This window comes from Notolepis coatsorum, assembly GCF_963971535.1.
Source record: "Notolepis coatsorum genome assembly, chromosome: 10".
NCBI lineage: Eukaryota > Metazoa > Chordata > Actinopteri > Aulopiformes > Paralepididae > Notolepis > Notolepis coatsorum.
The window spans coordinates 93,391,901-93,413,520 of NC_140174.1; the positions used below are offsets into that span (position 1 = coordinate 93,391,901).

A 21,620-nucleotide genomic window follows, 5' to 3' on the forward strand; every position below is an offset into this window, starting at 1 on the left:
CAGTGTTATCCAAACACACAAAACAGATAATCCAAAAAGGGTTTGGTTCCAAAACTCACCAAAGCGCAAACGCGTAAAGCGGGCAACGAGGCGCAGCTCCAAACGGAGGATCAAGATATTCACCAGCGGCAATCCAAAGATGTCCTGGAGGGAAAGTAGACGAGGCACAACAACGGGGGGAAAGCAGGCAGAAGCAGTAGTATTCAAAACGACCTGACATCGATTGAAAGGAGGTCCCAGTATATGAAGCCTCTAGAGCGCTAATCACAAACTATGACAGGTGCGTGATGGAATTGGTAATCGCTCCAGAAGCGTGTGGCGGGGAATGCACCAATCAACACAGTACCTTAAAGGAGCGTGTGGCGGGGAACGAACCAATCCTCACAGTTTCGGTCATCTACCTTGTAAAACTGGTGTGTGTTAAAGTAACGGCTAAGTGGGGAGATTGTTCAGCCTTGCTGGAGGTCTGCACTCTAATGGATTCTTCTGGTTATAATTAGCATGATAGGTTGGTATACATTAAGTGGTCTGAGAAAGAATAGGGAGGTGTAGTCTGACCACTACACCTCCCTATTGAGTGTACTCTGTGATTATCCTATACCCTGGATAACACTGCTGATTTATGGATTAGTTATGAAGGTGTTATGACACTGTTATTCCACAAGCATAGTAGACAAATGCATTATGAGCATCCAGTTAATGTACATTTTTACCAGATAGGGTACTTTCTATTTAGTCAAATGGAATCAGGTGTGGAACATTGCCTTTTTCTCTTTAAATTAATTCATAATTACAAGTGAAGCCTGTGGTATTTGAATGTACCTAGAAGCAGAGATGTTAGCAGTGTTGAAATATAACAAATTAGACATTTTAATCTAAACAATCAAACTAAACAGAAACAGGTAATGTTGAATTTCCATGCTATTAGTGTACATTGTAATTACTTACATTCCCAGATAGCGAACCAATGGGCTTCACTCCTAAAATCCCCCGACTTCGCTTCTAGAATAGGATGGCATTGGCGGCGGATCAGATAAGGCAAGTCGTACTCAATGTTTCTGGTCATGTGGTTCTGTTGAGTAGAAGGTTTGCGGTTCACGTTTAGGTGAGTAGCCTATTTATCTAAATCTAGCTACGAAACCTGAGTCTTCATGCTGCGGTCTTCATGTACAGTACAACACTTGGAGCCAGTGTTGTAGTATACTCAAGTCCAGGATTCGGACCCGACTCGGACTTGGACTAGAGCGTTGACTGCATTGGGATTCGGAAGGTGCAGACGAGGACTTGTTAATTGATAAATACCGTTTTTTTTTTTTTGTAATAGGCCCTAATAATTTGGTATAAGATATTGATGGCGAGTGAATGTGTCACAAAGTAAATAAACTGCCTTTGAAATGGTGACCGCTGTGTCATTTATGTTTAATATAGACCTTTTTTTATTTGTATGTCAGCTCTTTGACTGCCAGAGTGGAGTGGACTCAACCTTGATGACTTGGACTCGGACTCGGACTAGGGTAATGGGGACTCGACTCAGACTCGACTCAGGCTCATCTTTGGTGGCTCGAATTTGGACTCGGACTCGAACACTGGGGACTCAAGACTCGACCTCGAGATTTAGTGACCCGACTACAACACTGCTTGGAGCAGATAATATCTCAACTCGTTCTCTTCCACTCGCTGAGAAGAGTTCCGTGCGGTAAAAGCACTCATTCCTGTTTATTCCATGATCGTTTCTTCTCCACAGGTTTCTTTGCCTTCCCGTTTCCTCCACGAGCAATGTATGAGCCGAGTCTGTCTTCCCTCTTTCAAGAACTGTCTTTATGCTGTGAACTGTGACAGCTACATATGATGACTCCAGAGGTATATGGCTGTGGTTCCAACCAAAATAAGAACTGCGATGGAATAACAGATAGAAATCAGCAATATAAATTACAATGTTGCTTATATAATATGCATCTTTTGACTACAATACTGCTAGTATTGTACTGTACTAGTATTGTACTGCTAAAACAAAATTACTGTTATTTCAACAACAAGCTTGGAAGTTGGCATTGGCTGATAGTTGCTGCCTCTGAAGTCAGGGCTCCTTGTGGCGTCTGAGGCCCTGTTTCCACCTGGCATTGAGATCCGATCTGGGTGGTCCGATCACAAGTGGACAGCTCTAAGTACAGGTGGGAACGCACCCAAGACACAGTGAGGACACGTTGAGAAAATGTGTCCTCAGGACAAACAATGCATTATTTTCGGGAACAATTTTAATCCCTAGTATGGAATAAATACATAGGGAAAGTGCTATGTGATTTTATGATAGGTCTACCAGCTTTTGTAGACAGTTGTCATCACTGGAGAGAGACATGGTCATCCTTCTTGGATAACAGAAAAGCTACATTCTTGCAGAATGCAGGCGAGGTGTAGGCTAAGATTCACAATGACGATATGGAAGGAGTGGATAGCCCACCCCACACCCCTATATCATGCCCATGCTCATCGGCGCACTGCAGGATAGTGTGTCAGTGTCACGATAAACAGGTACATGAAAAGGACACGCCGGTATGAAGGTGCAGTTAAGGTGCTCTACCAGCAGGGAGCGTTAACCCCAAAACAAACTACCAGCAGGGAGTGTTAACCTACCAGCAGGGAGCGTTAACCCAAAACAAACTACCAGCAGGGAGCGTTAACCCCAAAACAAACTACCAGCAGGGAGCGTTAACCCAAAACAAACTACCAGCAGGGAGCGTTAACCCCAAAACAAACTACCAGCAGGGAGCGTTAACCCAAAACAAACTACCAGCAGGGAGCGTTAACCCCAAAACAAACTACACGAAGGATGGGTTAACCCCAAAACAACTACTAGCATGGAGCAGGGTTCGAAATTAACGGGGGCTTGGGGCATAATGCCCTTGAAAATGGACAAAATGCCCTCGAATATCAGTTAAGGGGGGCACTTAATGCCCCCGACAGTTTACTAATTATATATATTTATCCGGTAATGGAGCGTCTGTGTATCAGGTTCAGATGACGCGCAAATAAAAAAATTAATTTGGCGGAGCCGGTGTTCTGCACTGGCTGCAGGCAGCAGCACTGCAGCCAGCCAGGTGCTAGTCAGTTTGTGTAAAAATGGCACGCACAATATAAATCAATCTTCATTACGACTTTAAAAACATAGCCATTAACATTACATAGGCCTACACACATCTTGCCATAGCGTTAGCAGTTTGTACAATGTTTGTAGCTGTTGGCTAGCTAGCCCTTCACAACAACAGCTAACACCGTAGCTACTAGCTACTGTAGCAGAGGAGGAAATGGGAGTCTGAGAGGCGGGTTGTTTAAAGACAATGATAGGCGTTTATTTAACATCCAAGAAGGCACACATACAACTGTGTTTTACTAACTCCAACCGGGACTATTATCGCTTTCGCGCTGCTTGTTGATGTTATGAACTGCTCCTAACGTGACCGAAGCTGAAGGTGCCACACGCTAAAATGTCCGTGGGGACCCGGCGCCAACCCATAGATAGTTCCAACTCACCGAATTACGTAATCCACCACAGTTGCACTCAATATTTAAATAATGTTAGTCTAAATAAATGTAGACAGAAACATAATCATTTCAAGCCGAAAACGAATCTTTCCATTAAGAACTGACAATCAGGGAATTTAAACATGGTTGACATTGTTTTTGTGTGTTTATATTAATTAAAGAAAGGAAAGTCTAGTGCTGGCTGAGCATATTGTTTGTTTGCACTAAGTTAATACTTTGACAAATGTAGCCTATATTTTTCAGTCAGTTCGGTCTTTGTGTGCCAAACATTATTTAAGGCTGTAAACACTGTAACCCTTTTATTTTATTTTTAATAAATGAGAAGCATGTTTAGATTTGAGTGTTACATTTTTTTTTAATAAAAATTAACGTATATCGAACTGAAAACCGTGACCCCAAAATCGTGATACGAACCAAACCGTCCATTTTGTGAACCGTCCCACCCCTACCGTTTATCATAAAAATTCAGTGCCCCCGAAATACAAAAAAAAGTGCCCGAAAATCAATTAAGGGGGGCAAAAAAAGCCCTTGAAAAAAAATGTTAATTTCTAACCCTGGCATGGAGCATTAACACCAAAACAAACTACCAGCAGGGAGCGTTAACCCCAAAACAAACTACCAGCAGGGAGCGTTAACCCCAAAACAAACTACCAGCAGGGAGCGTTAACCCCAAAACAAACTACCAGCAGGGAGCGTTAACCCCAAAACAAACTACCAGCGGGGAGCGTTAACCCAAAACAAACTACCAGCAGGGAGCGTTAACCCCAAAACAAACTACCAGCAGGGAGCGTTAACCCCAAAACAAACTACCAGCAGGGAGCGTTAACCCCAAAACAAACTACCAGCGGGGAGCGTTAACCCAAAACAAACTACCAGCAGGGAGCGTTAACCCAAAACAAACTACCAGCAGGAAGCGTTAACCCCAAAACAAAATACAAGCAGGGAGCGTTAACCCAAAACAAACTACCAGCAGGAAGCGTTAACCCCAAAACAAAATACCAGCAGGGAGCGTTAACACCAAAACAAACTACCAGCATGGAGCGTTAACACCAAAACAAACTACCAGCAGGGAGCGTTAACACCAAAACAAACTACCAGCATGGAGCGTTAACCCCAAAACAAACTACCAGCAGGGAGTGTTAATCACAAAACAAACTACCAGCAGGGAGCGTTAACCCAAAACAAACTACCAGCAGGGAGCGTTAACCCAAAACAAACTACTAGCAGGGAGCGTTAACCCAAAACGAACTACCAGCAGGGAGCGCTAACCCCAAAACAAAATACCAGCAGGGAGCGTTAACCCCAAAACAAACTACCAGCATGGAGCGTTAACCCCAAAACAAAATACCAGCAGGGAGCATTAACCCCAAAACAAACTACCAGCAGGGAGTGTTAACCACAAAACAAAAAAGAAATAAGTTCCACTACCAGGACTTAAACCAGCAGATTAACGGTTATGTTTAGGATTAAGGTTAGTTTTAAGGTTTGATTAATGGGTATGGTTAGTTGAATGTAATAGTGTGGTTAAGGTTAGGGTTTGGGGGAGGATGTCATTAAAGTGTGTCTCTGACGGTAGTGTCGAGGTCTGAGGTCTATGCACTCGCCTACTAACCAGGTTCATCTCCCGCAGATGTACAGGGTACACTACGGATAGCAGCGAGCGCCAAACACAGTGTGTGAAGAACACATGCCTAAGGGTGTATGAGCCTGAAGAACACACTGCACTCATGTGCGCGGATCATCTCGCCTCCTTATTCATTTTCAACGTGAAGGTAGTTGATGAGAGACAATCAAGACGAACATGTAATGAAAATCATAACTGGCCAGCAGGTTATTTAGTGTGATGCCCCTTCATTATCACATGTCGGAAAGCATTTGAAAAGGGACAGTTGTCATCACTGGAGAGAGACATGGTCATCCTTCTTGGATAACAGAAAAGCTACATTCTTGCAGAATGCAGGCGAGGTGTAGGCTAAGATTCACAATGACGATATGGAAGGAGAATAATGAGTGGATAGCCCACCCCACACCCCTATATCATGCCCATGCTCGTCGGCACACTGCAGGATAGTGTGTCAGTGTCACGATAAACAGGTACATGAAAAGGACACGCCGGTATGAAGGTGCAGTTAAGGTGCTCTACCAGCAGGGAGCGTTAACCCCAAAACAAACTACCAGCAGGGAGTGTTAACCCCAAACAAACTACCAGCAGGGAGCGTTAACCCCAAAACAAACTACCAGCAGGGAGCGTTAACCCCAAAACAAACTACCAGCAGGGAGCGTTAACCCCAAAACAAACTACCAGCAGGGAGCGTTAACCCAAAACAAACTACCAGCAGGGAGCATTAACCCCAGAACAAACTACACGAAGGGAGTGTTAACACCAAAACAAACTACCCGCAGGGAGCGTTAACACCAAAACAAACTACCAGCAGGGAGTGTTAACCCCAAAACAAACTACCAGCAGGGAGTGTTAACACCAAAACAAACTACCAGTAGGGAGCGTTAACCCCAAAACAAACTACCAGCAGGGAGCGTTAACCCCAAAACAAAAAAGAAAGAAGTTCCACTACCAGGACTTAAACCAGCAGATTAACGGTTATGTTTAGGATTAAGGTTAGTTTTAAGGTTTCATTAATGGGTATGGTTAGTTTAATGTAATAGTGTGGTTAAGGTTAGGGTTTGGGAGAGGATGTCATTAAAGTAGTGTCGAGGTCTGAGGTCTATGCACTCGCCTACTAACCAAGTTCATCTCCCGCAGATGTACAGGGTACACTACGGATAGCAGCGAGCGCCAAACACAGTGTGTGAAGAACACATGCCTAAGGGTGTATGAGCGTGAAGAACACACTGCACTCTTGTGCGCGGATCATCTCGCCTCCTTATTCATTTCAAACGTGAAGATAGTTGATGAGAGACAATCAAGACGAACATGTAATGAAAATCATAACTGGCCAGCAGGTTATTTAGTGTGATGCCCCTTCATTATCACATGTCGGAAAGCATTTGAAAAGGGATGTAATCTCTCTTCTTAAAGGGGTTTCCCAGTAACACTGCTCGCAAGGGTTCCCCCCCGATAAGATAAACCCAATGGAAAAACATGCACAACAATAGATCGCTAACGCTGTGGCGTCCTTGACGAAGACGGACAGGAGCACTTGGATTGGTCCCCTGGCGCGGCTCACGTTGACGCCTGTCTGCTCCCGGCTGCCCTTGGGGGGGAAGGACGACGGGATGGGTTAATCGCAGATACGAATTGCATGCATGCATCGCATGTGTGCCGATTGATGACCTCTGAGCAGGTCCTAAATTATTATTATTATTATTAATTGTAATGGAAACACTGCATGCGCTCTCTTATATTATCTAATCCGCATGCGTCTTTAGTGATGTAGGCATAGGACTAAGTGTTTATTTGCATATTGAGCGGGAGAGCGAGATCCAATCACAAGTGGTCACTCGAGACACATGCGGAGACACATTCTAATGCCAGGCGTGATCAGATCACCCAGATCGGATCTTAATACCTGGTGGAAACAGCCTCTGAGTGTTTGCTGCAGGTTCTGTCTTGGTCCGGACATTGTGTACTGTATGACAGCAATCGAATATGAGAACGATGAAAAGGCGCTGTTGCCTCACAGTCACAGAGCACGCCGGTGTGGAACTCCCGTTGTGATCACATTGGAACATTTGACCTCCCTACCTCTATGTATAACCAGAGAGAGTCTAATAATGAGGACAGGGATCACTGTGGGAGTTTTGAATGGGGAAATGTGTACCACTAAAGATGACGGCAAGGACAAAACTAATTGCTACAGAATAAACATTAAAATGATTAAATGCGATGTGATTTTATGTCGAGTAAAATTATAATTTACTGCATCCTGAGGTAAAACTTTAGTTTAAAATGAATAACGATCTCTGTTCAAAGATAAACAGCAATATTTGTGATTCAGTTGAGTTGTAGTCGAACTTCGGCCTCCTTTCCGACTCTGATTATTCTTTCATAATGTCTTGTAATCTTGTGATAACCGTAAGTAAAATGTCTCTCTTTTAATCAGTAATGAGCTCAGGGCAAACTTCAGCTTGGATGCAAAGTGGTCCGTAATCAGAAAATCAGTCCAACCACCTAAATGTAAATTAATGCAAAGCTGTCACGTTGCAAGGTAACAGTAGGCCTGTTCACTCTCTGTAGCAGATTGTCCTCTCACTGAACTCTGCCCTCCATCTCCAACCCCATGCCAAAGTTGGCTGTTGTATGCTAAAAATAAGGTGTATTACCTCCTTCAGCCTGACAAAGGGATTCATTATCCTCCATCCAATGGAAATATAAGGAGATATACTCTCCTCAAATGTGTTTGTGGTATGGCTACGTTCCCAAAGGAAGAGTCTGCAAAGTGCTAACAAGGACAGGACTAACTTCCAAACTCATGAATACACACAGTGCTCGCCAGGCACGTGCACACATAGAGGCCAAGGGGTGCTTGAGCACCTGCCTTTTTGAGCCTCATCAAAAAAGTGCCCTTTTTGAAAAAAAATAAATAAATTTAACGATTTTATTTTATTTTTATTTATTTTTCGTTACGCATATAGACTGCCCTTCCAACTGAAAAATTTCAGGATAGAATAAAAATATTAGGTAAAGAGTGAGAGATGCCCCATATTCCATTGCCGTTTGCACGGCCTCCTCAGCGTGCCTCTCCGCGGACCTATATATTTTATGCATAGCGTGGGTGGTAATGATGATGATAGAAACCGCTGTGGCGCATACAGTTGAATGCTGGTATTACACTCATTGAGGGACACGAAGAAGTCAAGTCCGATGGGATTTGGGAATCTCAAATACAAATCGGGATTGGAATAAAAAATGCATTTATATTAAACAATACAGAATATACAGCACTTCTTGGGGTCTGTAGGGTAAGCACTTATTCCCTCCCCCCTGAACATTTATGGAGATGTATGGACCTTTTAAGTCAGTGATAAACGTGTCTTTCAAGGATAAGTGAGCTCCTGCACTGATTAGTTCAATATTCAATATTTGATCACCAAAACCCCCCAAAAAGCATAAAAAGGTTAATATAGGTTAATATATACACACAAGTGTAGTGCCCTTTTCAGCCTTTGAGCACCTGCCCCTCTAAAGTCCTGTGCACGTCCCTGGTGCTCGCGGGATATTAATAACAGCAGAAACATACTGCAGACCCACCACTTAGTCGGTTCAGAACCATAGCAAAAGCAACAAATAGCCTACCCAGAACTCGGATTCATGGAAAGCATTATATTTAGAGCTGACTGAAAGTGATACTTTCTAAACAATGGTGTTCTCTTGAAATATTGAGAATTCTAAAATTGTCAACAAACAAGGAGCAGAACATATTCAAGTGCAAATCCACCCTGGTGTTTATTTATATAGTATTTTACGGTTAAATCTTGATTTGAGATCCAAGTGTATTCCAGAGCTTTAAAAAAAAACAATAAGTTAAAGAAACAGAAGAAAAAGAGAGCTAAGACTCCCTTGGTGATGTCATCAAGACACGAATCCTGGAGCTGCTCCTTTGACTGATAATGAAAGACAGATACTCACATACTGTTCCCAACTGTCAAGGTTTGGAACATGGCTTGGATCTCTAGTAAGGAATATCTGTGAAAGGTTAATGACAGCTACAACAACGGTTGTTAAGGTCGGGGGGGGGGGGGGGGGGGGGGCGTTGTTCCACTGTGGGCTTGTGAAACCCATTGAGACATGTATTATTGTGATATCGGGCTATACAAGTCAATTGGACCTGACTCGAGGGTTGCGCTGAATGAGGCATGTGGCCTCCGAGATAAATGACGATGTGCATGGTTCGAGTCCTGTGTGCTGCCACGGCTGCTGCTACTGGCTTGACTCCTCGCCAACATTCTGCAGGCTTGAGGAGCGGAGGAGACAGTAATAACAGCTATCCACTTTGTGTCAATAGCACAGGTAGTTTATCTCCGTGTTAAGTAGATTCCCCCCAGTAAAATCAACAATGGCGTCATTATTAACCGTGGTTCAGCAAAATGCCAATGTGATAAAAAGCCCGGGTCATTTGACTATTCGGGCTTGGTATTTGAACAAAGACGTTTAAGTATGACAAAGTACGCACCACATTTGACTAGAACGCAGGTTGGTAGAATAACTATTGGTCTATTAGTGGAGTGCATTACACAATATGTTTCATCCAGTCACCCGCTTCGTCTGTTCCCTCCTGGAGCATCTGTGAGTAGATGTATGAGACCAAGGGCAAAGTGGCAAGGTCATTAGACAGGTGACAGTATGGTACTTGTAGGTCATTATGAATTTTGAGAGGTGTAAATCCAGATTATATTACCTTTGTTCATCTGAGCCGGGCCATATACTGTACATGCATACCAGTATATATGCAATTTCAAAATATATGTCCCCCTTAGAAGCATTGCCCGTATTGCAAAGCTCGCGACAGTGCCATGTCAGTCATCCATAAAGCATGCATTGCATGTTTTGTATAGATCAGCAGTGGAAAAAATGAACCAATAGGCTTTGTTATTACAACAAACTGTTGAAACAATTCGTGGATTTGTGTATAATGGATAGCCTGCAAATCTAAGCCAAACTAACAAGGAAATGGTCAGAAGAAAAATATTGCCCAAAACCTTGATGCTGATCTGCAATGCACTGTGAAATGATTTTGTCAATTAGTAGTGGAAAGACTTGCACGGTCTTGAAAACTGCGCTCTGATTGGTCCAAACGGGGGACTCGTAATATGCAGCAGTCCCATATAAACCCATGCAGACTTGACATCGGTGCTATCTGTCATGCAAGTCAAAAGGATATAGTCTAGAGTCAAATGTAGAACAGCCGCGTTATGGTCGCCTACTTGTAATAATAGCCTACATTTATTCTAGTGAAAACACACGCGTTATTATAGAAGCTTTGGAGCAGTACTCTTATGAATCATCAATCAATCAAGAAACCTTTACTTACATTTTGTTCTATTATCTGTGTTGAGGGGACGATGCCTTTGAGGAGCGGACTTTTTCTTCTGATGGTGCTGATCGCATCTGCATACGAATTGGATCAGAACGAGTCCTATTCACCCAGGAGAACACGTTTCTCTGCCAACAGCCCTTGTAAGTAACGTTGTTGCTCTCACATCTCAGAGAGTGCACAGTTTTTTTTAAACACCGGCGATACCTATACAATTAACAGCCTCACTGCAGCCTACCTGTATGTATGGAGAGAGATTATCTTCTCCTCTATAGACAATAGCCAATAGGCCTATGCAGCAGCCCTTTTTCTTGTTCAAATCAACGCCTTGAATAATCACACTATAGGCAACGGAACGAGCAGGAGCGACTGTGCTTTGCCGGTGTTCTACCGGCAACAGATGAGCACGAGCTTCGTGCTGCTGACACATGCGTGCGCGTGGAGACCGTGTCATCGTTATTGATGCCGGTGTTGGAATAATACCCGGTAGAATAGAATAAAATAGAATATTAATTAGTACTTTATTAATCCCGAGGGAAATTCAGCCTCACAGATCGCTCACAATAAACATGTAGACAGTAAAAAATAAGAATACACAGATATACATTCTAAAATATGTACATTTTTAAATACAGTCCAAACATTACAGTCAAATGTAAAATGTACAGGAAGATATACAAGGATAGCCCCTTTCTGACGGCTTGGCTCCGTATAGGTCCGGGACTCCGGGCCGTCCGGCGTTTCTGGCTAGTTTGAGAGGCTTCCAGGAGCGCATTATCAGTCAGCCGACTCATGTAGTCCATAGCGGGCGATTGATTGATTGATTGATTGAAAACTTTATTAACAGATTGCAGAATGGATACAATACAGTACAGTACAGCTCAACACATACAATTGTTAAGGGGATGCAGACCAGAGAAAGACTTTCGTCTTGTTTACATCAGGGTCCCCCATTTTCAATTCATCAGGACATATGACATGACATACATGACATACAGATAGACAGTACTGCTACATCTATACATTTATGACATACCAGTACTGTTTGTGATACAAAAAGAGTCCAGAAAAGAGAGTATATACATTTGACGTAAAAACTGTACATTGGAGGAGGTTGGGTGGGTGGGGGTGGGGGGGGGGGGGGGGGGGTTGGGTAGGAGGGGTTGGGTGGGGGACACTGTACAACTGTACAAGCAAAACTGTACATTGGAATATTGACAACCATACTAGGTAATTTACTGTACATTGGAGGGGGTTGGGTTAGGACATTTACAGGGGCCAGTTTCGAATTGCAGTCTCCCGTAGGTGTTCTTTGAGAGTGGTTTTGAAAGTGGTTAGTGATTCACATTCCTTTACAGCTTTGGGTAGGGCGTTCCACATTGATGTGGCATAATTGCGAAACGTGTTTAGTCCCTTGTTTGAGCCGAATCTGGGTTTAACATGATTTGTGGAGCTCCCTCTGGTGTTGTGATCGTGGTATTCACTGACCTTTGGGAAGTATTTTGACATGTACATGGGTATCTTGGTCGTGTAGTGTATCTTGTAGACCAGGCCCATTGCAAGTTGCTGTACTCTGTCGTCTACTCTAAGCCATCCTAGGTTGTCAAAGTGGGCAGGGGTGAGGTGGGTTCTAGGAGTCAGGTCAAGCAGTAGTCTGACCAGTTTGTTTTGAGATGTTTGTAATTTTGTTTTTAGCGCCTTTGAGGTGCTTTGGTACCATGAGGTGCAAGCATAGTCGTAGTACCCTTGAATGAGTGCTCCTGCCAGAGTCTTCAGGGTATTCTTGTTTACCAGAGAGGAGATCCGGTACAAGAATCAAGTTCGTTGGTTGACTTTTTTTATTACATTGGATGCCATTTTGTCACAGGAAAGATTAGCCTCTAGGATGGAACCCAGGTAGGCAATTTCATCTTTCCTTGTGACAATATTGTCACCCCCTGTAACTGAGAAGCCGTCGGTCTTGCTGAGTTTGTTATTTGAACCGAAGAGAATGGACTCTGTTTTGCCCAGGTGTAATGATAGTTTGTTATCAGCGAGCCATATGCAGATTCTGCCTAGTTCCGAGCTGAGGGTTTTTTCAACCTGTAACTTGTTCTTGTCAGAGACCAGCAGGGCTGAGTCGTCCGCAAACAGGAACAAGTTGCAGTCACAAGATCGCGAGATCATGCCTGTTAGAGTTAAAGTTACAAGCTCAATCTCTCGGACACGAGAACTCCTGCTGGCCAGTCAGACTGCATGGGGCCTCAGGTTTGAATCCTGTCAAGTTGGCCAAAGCTACTTGGATGTATTTCTTACTAGCTGTTACAAGGTGATTTGGGGTTTATTGGATGGAGAACGTGATATTTACACAATTGAAGATCGTATTGCCATTTTCAACAATCAAGCTGAATGGGATTTGATTCAGTGCAGCTCGGTTAAATAATGTGCATATCTCCAGACAGTGTTTGGAGGGCTCAATTTACATAATGTAGCCTACAGTAATAATTGCAGTAGGCATTATATTATAGTACAATAGTGGCGAAGGTGTCGGAGCCATGGCTTGCATGGGTAAGGTAAAAAGTGAGGATTGTCTCTGTCATTTAGCTTATCTTCATCTGGAATTACTGTGATACACCTGCAGCAAACTTGAGCATCGCCTAGGCTATTTGTGTGATAGTTACAGTAAGCAATAATTACGTGTGTGTGTGCGTGCGTGTGTGTGTGTGTGTGTGTGTAGGTGTAGGTGCGTGTGTGTGCGTACAACTACAATCTATAGACTGTTCTTGCTTGAATTGGAGTTGGAAAATTAAGATTCTGGTCCCTGCTGTGGATAATGTGTGTGTGTGTGTGTTTGAGAGAGAGAGAGAGAGAGAGAGAGAGAGAGAGAGAGAGAGAGAGAGAGAGAGAGAGAGAGAGAGAGAGAGAGAGAGAGAGAGATTACTAACACTAACACTGCTGAAGATGAATAATGTCTGTGTGTTGATGGGCAGTGGACCAGTTCTTGATAATTAATGGTATTCTGAAGTGTGTTGGTGGTTGTGTAGGCAATGCCTTCCAATTGAGTAATATCTTGTTATTTTATGCCGGTCTATGTGTGTGTGTGTGCGTGTGCGTGTGCGTGTGCGTGTGCGTGTGCGTGTGTGTGTGTGTGTGTGTGCATGCCTATGTCCATGTGTGCATGTGTACTTATATGTGTGTCTGACTAACATCATTTTGACCATGAATCCATGCCAGGAGATAGGGATGTATAGATGCTGATACCAGGCTAAAACAGGGTATCAGTATCAGAGAATTCCCCCAATACTAACACAGAGACCCATGTGTTACATGTCTGTAATCAAAGCAACAATGGTGTCAAATTCCTTAATTTTTTTTCTGCAACCAGCAGCTCTATAGGTCACTCTCTTGGTTGGTTGGTCCACAAAAAATTCCCCACCCTCTAGCGGGCACAGGTTTCACCCTAGGAGGCTGAAATCAGGCATGGAGGCCAATTGGCTAAAAGGGGGCATGGCAATGGGAGTGGCCTATTGGATAAAAGGGGGCGTGGGAATATGAGTGGCCTATTGCAACTCCACGCTTGTTTCCTGCATACTGTAAGTGGCCGAAAGAAACATGTTAGAAATAGATTCTCTCTCAGTCATTTCCGTCCAGTGACCCCAAACTAACGGTCTATATAAGTCTGCACTGTAAAAGCAGTGGATCGGATCAGTATGCAGTTCAGGACTCAGGAATCTGTATTGACAGTGAGAATGTGGTATCTGTGAAAACACCAGAAGAATCTGTGCAACACCAGAAGAAGTTAGGCTGATAGAACCAGCCAGGTCGCCATGTGTTGCTATACGTTCTCATTTGATCGCGTTGTTGTCGAATTAACCCTTTCACTACCACACTACAGAAGGTTAACCCCTTCACTACCACACTACAGACGGTTAACCGACTGTAGTGTGGTAGTGCCGTCTGTAGTGTGGTAGTGAAAGGGTTAATCTTCTGTGGTGTGGTTGTGAAAGGGTTAACCCTTTGTCGTGTGGCCGTGAAAGGGTTAACATTCTGTATTGTTGCAGTGAAAGGGTTAACCATTTGTTAGTGTGGCAGTGAAAGGGTTAAAGCCTCAGTGGCACTTGTTCAACCTGCACTGTAATGAGTGAGGCTCATGTAAAGACTGTGACGGACATCTTCAGATATTTTTTTTCCCCACAGTCTTTACAGAAATACTTCAAATACTTCTAGTACTTCTTTTCAACATGATTCCAGATGTGTTGTTGTTGTTTTTGTTGTTGTTGTTGTTGTTGTTGTTGTTGTTGTTGTTGTTGTTGTTGTTGTTGTTTGTGTTCTGTATTCTATGTGAGCGACCCGACAGTATGTGAAGCAGGTAACGTCCGGTACGTCCGATAAACCAAAGCCGGTTGTGATTGTGGTTCCTTCCCTCTGTTCCCACAGCGGATGTGGCACGCTGCCTCCACAGCGCCCTCCAGGTGGGGTGTGGGGCCTTCGCCTGCCTGGAGAACTCCACCTGTGACACCGACGGCATGCATGACATCTGCAAGGCCTTCCTGTACAGTGCTGCTAAATTTGATACTCAGGTATTGAATCTATAATGTGTGTGTCAGTGTGTGTGTGTGTGTGTGTGTGTGTGTGTGTGTGTGTGTGTGTGTGTGTGTGTGTGTGTGTGTGTGTGTGTGTGTGTGTGTGTGTATGTGTGTGTGTGTGTGTGTGTACCCATACATGTTTAGCCCTTTCACTACTACTACTACCAAAGGGTTAACCCGTTCACTGCGACAATACAGAATGTTAACCCTTTCACTGCCACACGACAACGGGTTGACCCTTTCACAACCACGCTACAGAAGGTTGACCCTTTCACTACCACACTACAGACGGTTAAGTGTGGTAGTGAAAGGTTAACCTTCTGTAGTGTGGTAGTGAAAGGTTAACCTTCTGTAGTGTGGTAGTGAAAGGGTCAACCTCCTGTAGTGTGGTAGTGAAAGGTTAACCTTCTGTAGTGTGGTAGTGAAAGGTTAACCTTCTGTAGTGTGGTAGTGAAAGGTTAACCTTCTGTAGTGTGGCAGTGAAAGGTTAACCTTCTGTAGTGTGGCAGTGAAAGGTTAACCTTCTGTAGTGTGGCAGTGAAAGGGTCAGGAAGTGCTGGCGCCTTACGAAGCAGGAGTTGTGAAGCAGTGTTGTGTTTTTCTGTCCAGGGTAAAGCGTTTGTGAAGGAGAGTCTCAAGTGCATCGCCAACGGCATCACCTCCAAGGCCTTCCCCTCCATCCGTCGCTGCTCCACCTTCCAGAGGATGATCTCGGAGGTCCAGGAGGAGTGCTACAGCAAGCTGGACATCTGCACCATCGCTCGCTCCAATCCAGACGCTATTGGCGAAGTGGCACAGCTGCCCGGTCACTTCCCCAATAGGTGAGCTCTCCTACGGAACGTGCAAACAGCCACTGTTTTTGAATTGTAAAACGCTTTTAGCTGCTTTTTGATTTGATGCATTAGATCAGGGGGGTGTCAAACTCGATTATCAAGCGGGCCAAAATTTCAAATACAGATGATTTTGTGGGCCGGACACATAATACCTAAAAAGAAAAATTAGTCAGAGGTGCGCTTGATTTCTATCACAGGCCAGTTGAATTGCGCATTGGGAATTAGGCAGCGGGCCAAAATGAACCGATAGGTGAATTCAGTCTGGGGGCCCGGATGAAAATGCATTAGATGTTCCATTCTCGAAACTGTGATCTCACGTGTGATGACATCAGTAGTACGCTACACACACCAATGGGTTAAACGCAGTTTCCGGTGGGGCGCATTGTTTTGTGTGTGTGTAGGTTCTACGGGAAGCTGCTCCAGAGCCTCATGGACTGCGACGAGGAGACGGTGGAGCGCGTGAGGATCAGCATGGTGTCGCGGCTCGGCCCCGAGATGACCATGCTCATCCAGCTGCTGCAGAACAAGCCCTGCCCCTCCACCGCCGTGGCCGCGGGCGCCTCAGCCGCCGCCGCCGCTCCGACCGGCACGGAGGGCCGCGGGAACTGGCGCTGGTCCATGGGTCCCCACATGTACAAGATCCAGCCGAACCTGCGGAACAGAGACTCCTCTGCCGGTCACTTCGGCAAGAAGCGCTCCGCTGCCGACAGCTCCTAACTCCCGGAACTTCAGGAACTCCAACGCACTTCAATCATGAAAAAAATGAAAAATGAAAAAAGCAAAGCTCTGCTGCTCTCCAGGGCTGACTTAAAAACTAAAACACCATTCCGTAACCAGACTGGACGTTACAGTAACGTGCACCTCAAGAGAAATGCCCGTTGAGTTCCGAGTATATTTGATATCAGAGTTTGATTGTTGTTGTACTGTATATCCTACACGCTTTAGGCTTGACAGGACCCCCCCCCCCCCCCCCGTCGACTATTTTTCCAAACCTTTTCACTCGCAGTTAGTGTCGAACGTGCGATTGTTGCATCGGTTGCAACACGGTCATTCCTGTTCACCTACCTAAGAAGAATCCTGAAGAGGTCTAGTGATTCCAAGCACAAAACAGCCATAGTGGTTCACGCCTCTAGAGCACAAGTGGTCCATACTTTGAAAGATAAAAAAACAAACATTATAGCATTGTTCAGATATTTGTTCGTTAATAGAAATCAGTGGTTGGGTCGTTAGTTAATTGACAGGAAGTGCAAAATGGTTGTCAGATGCATCTGATATTTCGTTGATTATATTTGATGAGACCAAACTAATTGTGAGCATGTGCTGTTTGTTGAAAGAGCGTCATATCTAACTGATGACCCTGACATAATACTTTTATGTACTGTAGCCTGTATAGCCATAGACAGGCCTCTGAAAGAGTGCTTGGAAAGAGAGAGGTCCCTAGAGGTTTCCACGATAACCTTTTAAAGGGATGTTCCTTTAAAACTGACCAAAAAAAATAACTGCCCTGAATGCTATTCATGAAATACCAAAATAATGTAGAGCTACAGTATAACACCTGTATTTGTTTTTCCTGGTGACAGATCAAGACGCGCTTCTCGACTGAAATCCTTTTCGATTCATCGTCGTTCCTCCGTTTCAAATACAGAAACACGGCAAAATCACGTTCACGAAAGTCCCATTTTGTATCTCGTCACCAGACACCCTTACTGCACAAGACTGTTGAGCTCTACACTATAATACACAGGACCACGCTTGGTGGGATCCTCATCCATGTTTTTGATTGAAGGTGAAACAGTTGTGTGTGAGATCCACTAGTTAAGTTCAGCCGTGAGATTGAGATCAGCCATCTCCTGCTTGGACCGATGATCAACATTCTCTCTGATATGAAAAAAAAGAAAATGACAAAGGGGTCGCGTCATACACACTGGCCTCCAGTGCTGAGAATCAGAATGACTATTTAAAAGCCTTGTGGGTATGATATTGATATTTATTTTCATACAATATTATTTAATTATTTTTTATTACTTTATGGCATTGTCGCAGTTCTTGGTTAGTTTACAGATAGATATGTTAAATGCAGTTTGGTCACGGCTGCTATTTGTACATCTGCGTATGTCAAATAGAGCGGCCGCCATTCTCCGGCGACTGAATAGGACCCATGTCATGACTCTGTGCTGGCCATAGGGGAACAGGTTGGTCATTCACGTCAGTTGATCTACTTTGTGTGTGTGTGTGTGTGTGTGTGTGTGTGTGTGTGTGTGTGTGTGTGTGTGTGTGTGTGTGTGTGTTATATGTTATATGGGACCACGTTTTAAAACAATATAGTTTAGTATAAGTTTGACATTTACTGGTGCAAAAGTCATAATTGCAGCTGTCGTGATGTGGCTGAAGCTGGGGGCTGTGTTCTTACTTTCTAGAACAGAAATGAAAGATGTGCAGGGTGTGATAAGAATAAAGGAAACAGCCAACAGAGGGCTAGATCCACAAAGAATGGATTGCACGGTGCTAGTTGCACCCTACTTACAATTCATTATAAATTGAAAATGGGGGACCCTGGTGTAAACAAGACGAAAGTCTTTCTCTGGTCTGCATCCCCTTAACAATTGTGGAATTAGCTCAACCATCCCAAGGATTATATACTAATTACCACTAACGTAGACTACCATGCCATGCATGTCTTTCTCTTGTCTTTTAATTTTTTTTAATTAAATTGTATGTGAGATAAAATTTTTCATACCATATGTGCTTTATCTCATAGTACACAGTTTAGAGAGAGAGAAACTGCACGTCAGATGGGAGATGAGAGAGAGAGAGAGAGAGAGAGAGAGGGGATAGCATGCAGTAGTATGGCGCCTAAACACTCAACACACACACAACATACAGCAGATTTATTATGGCCCATAATCTCACGCATATCCCAAAACGACAAACGGTCTCGTGCAAATTAATTCGGTTTGCGAGTCACTGAGTCAACCGGTTGGAATGTGTGATATCACAAATTCCAGGAAGTATCAATTACAGCTTAGTGAAATGAAGAAGAAACAATATCAAGACCTTAGTGAGTGATTAACAGGTCCTGAAAAGGCACATGGAGAGAGGGCCTTTATTTATTTATTTAAGTTTTTTCATAATTTCACTGAACTGTATTTCATATTTCTTAGAATATGGGACACCATGATAACGTCACACATTCCAACTCTAACTCAATAAACTCTCAAGACCAATTTAATTTGTACACGGCAGTTTTGGCAAATGTGTGAGATTATAGACATAATAAATCAGATGTATTCTTTTTTTTTCTTTTTTTTTGTGGTGGTGGCGTGTTCCTCCCATGTGTTAGAGGACGCACCCCGCTATGTGTCCTCTCGGATGGGAGCATCTTCGTCCGCGATAGCCAAACTCCCATCAGCAACGCACAGCCACCAAGTGAGAAAGCCACCTTCAGAACCTGTAAGCTGCTGCTAGAACCAGCCGTCGCTAGAACCAGCCAGTGCTAGAACCAACCGTCGCTAGAACCAGCCGGCACATCGCAGCGTATCACACGATCGCCACCGTGAATATTCCTTCACTTTTTGTCGCTTTGTCACAAATACCTACCTACAACAGCCACGACCTGATGCTGTCTCTTTTTTTTTTTATCTACTTTTTCTCCCCCTTTTTACTGTATTTTTCTCCCATCCCAATTTAGTCGTTATGCCAATTCCCTTCCCTCCCTTCCTGGTCATTGCACGCATTTGCCCCCCACTTGCCGGTCTGGGGAGGGTTGATGGATACTATCACATGTCCCCTCCGATACATGTGGAGTCAGCCAGCTGCTTCTTTTCACCTGACAGCGAGGACTCTCACTGGGGGAGCGTAACGCGTGGGAGGCTCACACTACTTCCCCCAATTCCCTTCCTCTCTGAGCAGGCGCCCCGACCGACCTGTAGGAGTCGCCGTTTACAACGACCAGGATACACACCCCACCGGCTTCCCACCCTCTAACACTGCCAATTGTGTTAGTATGGACGACCGACCAAGCCGGAGGTACCGCTGACAGCTGGATTCGATACCAGTGTCTCTGCGGTGGTAGGCAGCTGATGCTGTCTCTTTAACCATGCAAGTCGGTAACCATGCAAGTCGGCTCTCATATCTAGACGGTCACCATAGCTGGCCGTTTGTCCGTCGTTAATGCAGCGCTTTTCTTGCTAACCTCGTTTAAGATTTCATAATTCCTGAGATACTGAAACACAGTCTGAGACAGCATTTTCCACTGCCATCAAAGATAATAATAATAAATAATAATAAAAAAGACAAGATAAAATAAAACTGAAATAAAAAGGGCCCAGATTATTATTCTATAGTTAGTGGTATAGTTATCTATATATATATCTTACCCCACCCCCCACACCATTACAAAGCCACCATGACTGAAGGAAGTAGCTATTCTGTTTAGTTTTCCTTTATTCCTACCATACCCGTGTGGACAGTGGGTGGCGCTGTGGGGACGTCCGTTTTCCAACGATACAACAAATGGCTCGGTTTAGTAGAACTGCAAATGTTTGCGAAAAGCCAAATTCTCAGCAAAGGGCGTTCCTTTGGTGAAACGTATACGGGCTAACATGGATGGGAGGACACCATGTGAAGACTGACTCAGAGTCGTGTATTCACAGTGTATATTACACCAGGGCTCATCTTAAGGATCCAAGCGCTACAGACCGGAGGGAACGCGTTTTAACGAGATAAATGTTGGTTTTTCAGTGTAAAACTATCAGCGATGTTAAGAATTCAAAACTATGCAATAATCTCTTCTCACCAAGGATTCCCAGCAACACCACAAATTGACCTTTTAGTTCATTCAGTGCCAGCTGATGCTGTCTGAATGAGACAACAGCGTACGCGCTCTCATGCTCGTACACAGTGGTATGAGGGCGCTGTCCACCCGTAGTCCCCTTCCTGTTTCTGTGTTGTTTTCTTTCCCTGTTAACTTGTTTCTCTGTTTCTGTGAATATATTATGTAATTTAGTGCCAGAGAAGAAACCGGGTCGGAAGGAATCGCCCCGGAAAAGCTTAGAACTGTATTCACACACACTGTGGCGTATCCTACTATTTCATGTTAAATATGCACTTTGCATCTTAACCACTATAAAGGGCATTGAAACATTCAGCACACGTGCAATCGAGGCATACGTTTTATTTACCCAGTGAACAGGAATCAGCTCGAGTGTTTTTGCATTCTGAAGGGTCGCGGGTTTCTATATGTATTATTGATATGTCTGTATCCATGGGTGAATCCAAAACCCAACAGTTGCTGCTAAACTATAGCCTGTTATTTCCATGTGTGATGCTGTCCAACTACAGATGTCCCAATATTGTTGCTATTATGATCCATCGACATTCAATGAACTCAGCATCAGTCTAGAGATATTTTCATTTTTTTAAACATTTAAAAGTCCTTTTTATTTATTTCCTTTCTCTCACGACGTCGCCTGCGTTGAATCTTTTTTGCCGCCAAGGGTTATTATTTTGTGTATTTCTTCACCTTTTGATCACAAATCAAATGTATTGGTTAATAACTTCAGAGAATGTGCCTGTATATTGAATGTCTGTTGTGATGAGGACGCCCCCGAAAACCCATGACCCATGACATCCATTGGAAAAAAGGCAAAGTGGAGAGGAGAAAAAAAAGCGAAACAAGTAAAAAGGCTTTT

The 21,620-nt window shown here is 43.9% G+C and overlaps 1 protein-coding gene across 1 annotated transcript; it reads left to right on the forward strand.

Moving 5' to 3' along the window:
* Nucleotides 1–10,387: 10,387 nt before the first annotated feature.
* On the forward strand, nt 10,388–16,684 carry stc1 (stanniocalcin 1). The gene is made up of 4 exons (XM_084322773.1): nt 10,388–10,675; nt 14,949–15,091; nt 15,707–15,918; nt 16,332–16,684. The coding sequence occupies exons 1-4, from the start codon at nt 10,495–10,497 to the stop codon at nt 16,645–16,647; spliced, it is 852 nt and encodes a 283-aa protein (XP_084178899.1). The 5' UTR covers nt 10,388–10,494; the 3' UTR covers nt 16,648–16,684.
* Nucleotides 16,685–21,620: the final 4,936 nt, after the last annotated feature.